Source organism: Perognathus longimembris, chromosome 20 (assembly GCF_023159225.1).
Source record: "Perognathus longimembris pacificus isolate PPM17 chromosome 20, ASM2315922v1, whole genome shotgun sequence".
Taxonomy (NCBI): Eukaryota; Metazoa; Chordata; class Mammalia; order Rodentia; family Heteromyidae; genus Perognathus; species Perognathus longimembris.
This window is the reverse complement of record NC_063180.1, coordinates 16226149-16233227: the sequence shown is the minus strand read 5'-3', so window position 1 is coordinate 16233227 and position 7079 is coordinate 16226149. Positions and strand designations below refer to the sequence as shown.

The window sequence follows — 7079 nt, the reverse complement described above, 5'->3', positions numbered from 1 at the left end:
CTCAAGTGGTAAAGCACTAGTCCTGAGCAAAAAGAAGCTCAGGGTCAGTGCTCAGGCTTTGAGTTCAAGCACCAGGACTGGCTAAATAAATAAATAAATAAGACAGTAAATACAAATGAAAAATTAAAAGTGTCATGGACTTTCTCGCCTGGGCTGGCTTTGAACTGAGATTCTCAGATCATAGCCTGCTGAGTAGTTTAGGATTACAGGCGTGAGCCAGGGCCGCCGGCACACTTAATGCTTGACATCTCTCCAACCTCCCTTCAAATCAAATATTAACAGTAGTTTCCAATGTGGATCTAGGTGACAGGCATAGGGGCTGCCACTGCCCCCAGGGAAGGAGAGAAAGGTAAGACAGGGCCTTTCCATGAGGCCCCCAGAGCCTGGGAATTGGCCCTTTAAGAGAAATGAAAGGGGCGCGGCTTGCGCGGAGAAGAGGGAGGAGCCTGCGCCCAGGGGGCGGAGCCTGCGCCTTGGTAGGAACTAGCCTTGTGGAACCACTGCGGCTGCGCACAGCGAGGCGGCTGACTGCGAGGGGGCGGGACCGTGCCTGCAGCAGTCCAATCGCGGGCCGCGCCGCGGGGGCGCTGAGGCTCGAACCCTCCGCCGCGCCTTTACGGGGATCCCGGGCGTTGCTGGGGCGGCCGCGGCGGCTCGGTCCTGCCTGGCACCTTCTGCACGCCGGGGCCCGCGGCCGGCGGTGGAGACTCGGTGGCGGGTGGCGGGTGGGGACCCGGAGTTGGCGTCCCACTCTCCGGGGGGGCGGCGCTCCGCGTGGTCGGCGGCCGGGCCCGCCGGTCCTCCCGGCCTCGGTGCCCGATGGATCCTCTGGGCCTCGGCCCGGTGGCGGCGACGGCGGCGGCGGGGCTCTGGCCTTGGGCCCCGGGGAGCGGAGGGAGCCAGGTACCGCAGGGTCCCGGGAAGCCTTCCCAGCGAGATCCATTTTGTCAACTCCAGAGGATGAGGGCGCCGGGCGGTGCCCGTATCCGCGGAGGCCCCGGCGGACGGGCCGAGGGGCTGGGCTGCGGTCGGCCTCGAACCCCGGCCTGGGCGCTGCCCCTGGGCCCGGCGCGCGCCCCGCCGCTCGGGCCGCCGTCGCCGCACTTCCGGCTTTTCGCCGGTTCTCTGGAGCTGCGAGCGCCCCATCCCGGACTTTCCTGCCCTGGCCTGGCCTCCAGCCTCCATCTGCATAGTCAGGATCAGGGCCGTGCCACCGGTGCCCGGCTTGGGCTGCAGTGTGCGAGGCGCTGGGAGCCATGGAAGGGGTTTTTGTTGTTATTTTTGTGCTGGTCCTGGGGCTTGAACTCACGGTCTAGGTCTGTTGTCCCCGAGCTTCTCTTTCTCAAGGCTTAGTAATGCTCCATCACTTGAGCCACAGCACCACTTCTGGCATTTTCTGAATGGCTTATTAGAGATGAGAGCCCTAGGGACTTTCCCACCCCAGCTGGCTTTGAACCCTGAACCTCAGATCTCAGCCTTCTGAATAGCTAGGATGACAGGTCTGAGCCACCAATGTTCGGCTACTTGCCTATTTTCTTGTTGCTGGGGACCAATGTGGAGGTCCCATGGGTTGTGAGGAAAGAGCTGGGCCTGGTGTCTCCGGGGGACCCCGGGGAGGAGACTGAGGGAAGGAGTCCCTTGGAGAGAGGCTAATCACAGAATGACTGCTGTCCTCATGCAGCTGGGCTTGGTGAGCTTTGAGGATGTGGTTCCGCACTTTTCACCCGAGGAGTGGGAGCTGCTTGATGAAGCCCAGAAACTCCTGTACTGTGACGTGATGTTGGAGAATTTCACACTCCTAGCTTCGCTGGGTAAGCCTGTCACTCTCACCCTGCTGTTCCCTGGGCTCATTACTGCCTGTCCCTCAGTTGGCCTAAGGGATTGGCATAGCCGGTCTTCCATTTCACTGCTTCTGCCTGGCTTTTTCCCTAGTTGGGGTGCAGGTCTCAGGGTGGCGCTGTGAGCTGTGCTTTCTCTCCCTACACAGCCTCCCCTTCGCCCCCCTGCAGCCCAAAGTATTACATTCTCTCTTTGGGGGGAACCATCCTAATCCCCAATTCTCCCCCTGCCCCCTGACAGCCAGTGTTTCCCATTCCATTCCTTTTTGCTTGCTGATACATCCTGACCTGGAGAGTGCCCTACATTCGAACCTGCTGTGGTTCCTCCCTGCTGTGACCACTGAGATGATCCTGCCACACCCCCTACCCCTGGATCTTTCTTCTCTTTCTTTTTTTTTTTTTTTGTCCATCATGCCACTTGAACTCTGGGCCTGGGCACTGTCCCTGAGCTCTTCAGCTCAAGGCTAGCGCTCTACCACTTGAGCCACAGTGCTACTTCTGGCTTTTTGGTGGTTCGTTGGAGATAAGAGTCTCATGGACTTTCCTGCCCTGGCTGGCTTTGAACCGGGATCCTCCAGATCTCAGCTTCCTGAGTAGGTAGGATGACAGGCCGTATGCCACCAGCACCCAGCTCAATCCTGCTTTTGTAGTACTGACTTTTCCTCCTGGCTATGTTGTAAGTTGTCCCCCTAAGCGGGAGGCCTGGAGACTGATGGCTCCATCTTTCCCATAGGATTTACAGCTTTCCAGTCTCATGTGGTTGCTCATCTGGAGATGGAGACCAAGCCATGGATCCCTGAAGGAGGGGCTCTGACTTCAGCCGTGGAGAATGGAGTTTGTGATGCTGGTAAGTGGGGGTCGGGGTGGGAACTGTGTCATCTAGCAGGTGTGAGAGTTGGTGACATCACTAAGTATGGACCGGGAGGCAGCGTTGCTAAGTTGGGGCTAGAAGTCATGGTTAAGCGGGGTCTGGGAGGGCATGATGTTGCTGATTGGGGGGTGGTGAGTGATGTCACTCCTGTGTTCAAATAATATCTGCATCTTCTCTCATTTTCATAACAGTTTGAGGCCAAAGGCAAGAGTTGTCCCTCATTTTTCCTCTCCTTCCCCATCCTTCAAAAACTAGGCATGGTTGTTTTTTTTTGGGGGGGGGGTTCGTTTTTGAGACAGACTTTTATAGCGTATCCCAATCTGGTCTCAAATTTGTGATTCTTCTCTACCAAGTGCTGGGATGGAGGCAGGTGCCACCATGCCAAGCTCTGGTGATAAGAATCTCACAGATTTTCTTGCCCTAGCTGGCTTTGAACCCCAATTCTCAGATTTCCCAGCCTCTTGAGTAGCCAGGATTACCAGGCAAGAGCCACAGGTGCCTGGCTTCTTCCTTTGGATTTGCCATGGTGCCAGGCACATTAATGCAGAGCAGGCTTGGGCCCTCTCCTAGGTGGTAAGGTGCCATCAGCCCATGTAACGGGGCTCTGTCCTTTGGCTACTGTGTGTGTGAACGTCACTGTCCCTCATCTGTTGCAGATGTCTGCCAGGGTGCGGAGGGCGGGCAGCCTCTTGGTGGCTGCAGCATTTCTGGAGAAGGAGCATTCCAGCACGGGAGCCCCAAGATGGCTCTGTGTATCCGAAGGGCCTACCTGTGTGGCCTGACCCTGAAAGACACTTTGTACCCAGGCCATTACCAAGTCGCACTTCCCAGTCAGAAGCCGTTGAAGGTTGGGGTGAATGGTGCGGGATTGGAGCTCCCTGCATGCCCTCCCCTGGGGCAGGGGGCCCAGCTGAACACCGCTCCAGATGTGAGAAGGGAGGAGAGCAGGGCCCTCCTTATGAAGCCCGATGGAGCCTCCCCGTCCGAGAAGCCTTCGCCATGCAGGGAGATCGGAGGGGACTTCGTGGTGGATTTTATGGCTGCCTCAGGTTTTCTGCCACCTCAGACCATGCCCTGGGCCCAGGAGGGCCTGGCACGCGCCCCTGCCACACAGAAGCATGGCAAGATGAGTGAATTTGGGGACACTCACAGTGACAAATCTACCCTCATTCAGGACATGCGAGTCCACACCGGAGAAAGGCCACAGGAGTGGATCAAGTCTGGCCTGTTCTTGCCTCATGCCACCAGCAGTCTCTCACCCCAAAACACTGACAGTAGAGCACCCCCTTACCCTGGCCGCCAGTATGGAACCTCTTTCCCTCAGCACTCCAGCCTCATTCAGCTAGACATGGTTTCCAGCGGTAGAAACACTCACGAATGGGGCGCGGGGGGGAACTCCTTCAGCTGGAACTCCAGCCTCCCTCCACCCCAGAAAGCCCACAGCAGAGCAAACCCTTCTGAGTGCCCCAATCGCGGCGAGTTCTTCAGCCATCTCGATCTGGTTCCACACCAGCGAGCGCCCAGCAGCGACCCGCAGCTGCCTTTCGGGTGTGGGGAATGCGGGATGTTTTTCAGTGACAGAGCCAGCCTCAGGAAGCACCAGAAGATCCACACGGCCACCCGGACTTTCGGGTGCAGTGAGTGTGGGAAGGTGTTCACGCGGAGCTCAGATCTCATGAAGCACCACCGAGTGCACACTGGGGAGCGGCCCTATGAGTGCCTCGAGTGTGGAAAGTTCTTCAGCCAGACTTCCAGCCTCAACAGCCATCGGCGGCTTCACACCGGGGAAAAGCCCTTCCAGTGCACCGAGTGTGGGAAGTTCTTCAACCAGAGCTCCAGCCTGCACAACCACCGCAGGCTCCACAGCGAGGAGCGGCCTTACCGGTGCGGCGAGTGCGGGAAGACCTTCCGGCAGATGTCCAACCTCCGGCAGCACCAGAAGATCCACAAGCCCGACAAGCCCTACCGCTGCAAGGAGTGCGGCAAAGCCTTCAGCCAGCTGCCCACCATGATCCGGCACCAGAAAATCCACCTCCGAGGACGATTGGCGGGGGGGACAGGGGGGGCACTGCCTTCTCGTTCAACACCAGGCCCCCAGCCACCCCAGGGCAGCTCTGGCAATGGCCCGGGGAAGGAAGTGGCCAGCCAGGTGTTGAACCTTGCTCATCCAAGCGTTCCCAGTGGGACGATGCCCAGTGACTGTTAGAAACGTTTGGAGCTTTGAGAACCTAAGTTGCATTGTGTGAGTGTGTGTGTGTGTGTGTGTGCGCGCGTGTGTGTGTGCACACGTGCTCATGTTCTGGGGCTTGAACTCAGGACCTGAGCACTGTCCCCGAGCTTTTTTTCTTTTTTCTCTCAAGGCTAGCACTCTATATACTACTTGAGCCACAGCTCCACGTCTGGCTTTTTAGTGGTTCATTGGAGATGAGTTTCATGGACTTCCCCTGCCCCAGGCTGGCTTTGAACTGCAATCCTCAGATCTCAGCCTCCTGAAGAGCTAGGATGACAGGTGTGAGCCACCAAGCGCCTGGTTATAAGTTGCCTTTTCTCTTTTTTTGGCCTGGGCCTTGAACTCAGGGCCTGGGCACTGCCCCTGAGCCTCTCTGTGCTCAAGGCTAGCACTCTACCACTTAAGCCACAGCGCCACTTCCGGCTTTATCTGTTTATGTGGTGCTGAGGAATCGAACCCAGGGCTTCATGCATGCTAGGCAAGCACTCTACCACTAGACCACATTCCCAGCCCAAGTTGCCTTTTCTGACCATGAATTTTTATCAGTTTTGTCACTGCCATTGAAAGAAATGGTCTCAGCTGTCCCTGCTGACAGGTCTGTGCAGTGTCACCCAGTCCCCGGTATTTGCGAAAGGCCTTCCTGCCTTCTGAGCTCCTGAAAGAAGTCTTGGGTTGTGTGAGGCCACGCAGCGCGCCCCCTCTATGGCTGCTTTCTCTGTGGAAATGACCCATCTCTGCCAGGAAACCTGACTGGGGTCCGCCGGCAGACTGCAGAGAAGGCTTTCCCTATTTCAAGGACGTTATTGGTTGAATGAGATGCTTGTGATTGATCCGCCCTCCAACCGTGAGACTCAGCTGCCTTCTACATGTTTTTGGTGCATGTTAAAAATCTCTCTCTCTTTTTTTTTTTTGGTTCTAGTCTTGGGGCTTGAACTCAGGGCCCTGGCACTGTCCCTGAGATTCTTTTTCTCAAGGCTAATAGTGTTCTACCACTTGAGCCACACTGCTACTTCCAGATTTTTTTTATTTTTTATTATTTTTAGTTTTGGGGCTTGAACGCTGGGCCTGGGTGCTGTCCCTGAGTTCTTCAGCTCAAGGCTAACCCTCTACCATTTGAGCCACAGTGTCACTTCTAGTTTTCTGGTGGTTAATTGGAGATAAAAGAGTTTCACAGACTTTTTCTGCCCAGGGTGGCTTTGAGCTGGTACCCTCACATCTCAGCCTCCTGAGGAGCCAGGATTACAGGCGGGAGCCACCAAGGCGCCCTGCTTCCATCTTTTTTTGAATGGTTTATTGAAGATAAGCGTCTTAAGGACTTTTCCTGCCCAGGCTGGCCTCAAACCATGATCATCAGATCTCAGCCTCCTGAGCAGTTAGGATTACAGGTGTGATGTGATCTACCAGCACCTAGTCATAATTTCTTTCTTCCTTTTTTCTTTTTCTTTTTATGAAGCTGTATGTAATGTGCAATAATAGTATATATGGGAGCACACGATTTGATAACTTTGGAAATATGCATATACTCAGGGAATCAACAGTGTGCATGCGTGCAACCCTTAAGACAACTTCCCAATGCCATGCCAGGTCCCGGTGGCTCACACCTGTCATCACAGCTACTTAGGAGGCTGAGGGCCCAGGGCCATGGCTCAGAGCCATCCAGGGCAGCCAATTCTGTACAACCCTTCTCTCCAATTAGCCATCAGAAAGATGGAAGTGGAGCTGTGGCTCAAGTGGTAGAGTGCTAACTTTGAGGGAAAAAGCTAAGGGAAAGAGCCCCAGGCTCTGAGTTCGAGGCGCAGTACCAGCCAAAAAAAGAAAAACAAGCTACCTCGTACCCCTTCTTAATCCTTCCGTGCCTTCCTCAGGCTTCCCTCGAAACCAGTAAGCACGCCCCAGGCAAGCCATTGATTTAGGTATTTTTCACTGTGGATTTATTTGCCTTTCTTAGAATTATATACAGTTGGACTAATAAGGTACTTACCTTTTTTTTGTGGGGGCGGGGTGCACGTGTATGTGCACATGCACACAGAAGTGCCAGTCCTGGGGCTTGAACTCAGAGTCTGGGCGTTGTCCCTGACCTCTTTTGCTCGAGGCTAGTGCTCTACTGTTTGGAGCCACAGCTCTACTTCTGATTTTCTGG

General features: G+C 55.5%; 1 protein-coding gene across 1 annotated transcript; it reads left to right on the top strand.

The window, feature by feature from the left end:
• Positions 1–819: 819 nt before the first annotated feature.
• Znf792 (zinc finger protein 792) lies at positions 820–4938 on the top strand. The gene is made up of 4 exons (XM_048329954.1): positions 820–903; positions 1682–1811; positions 2572–2685; positions 3366–4938. Exons 1-4 carry the CDS (start codon positions 820–822, stop codon positions 4913–4915), a joined length of 1878 nt encoding a protein of 625 aa, XP_048185911.1. The 3' UTR covers positions 4916–4938.
• The last annotated feature ends 2141 nt before the right edge of the window (positions 4939–7079 follow it).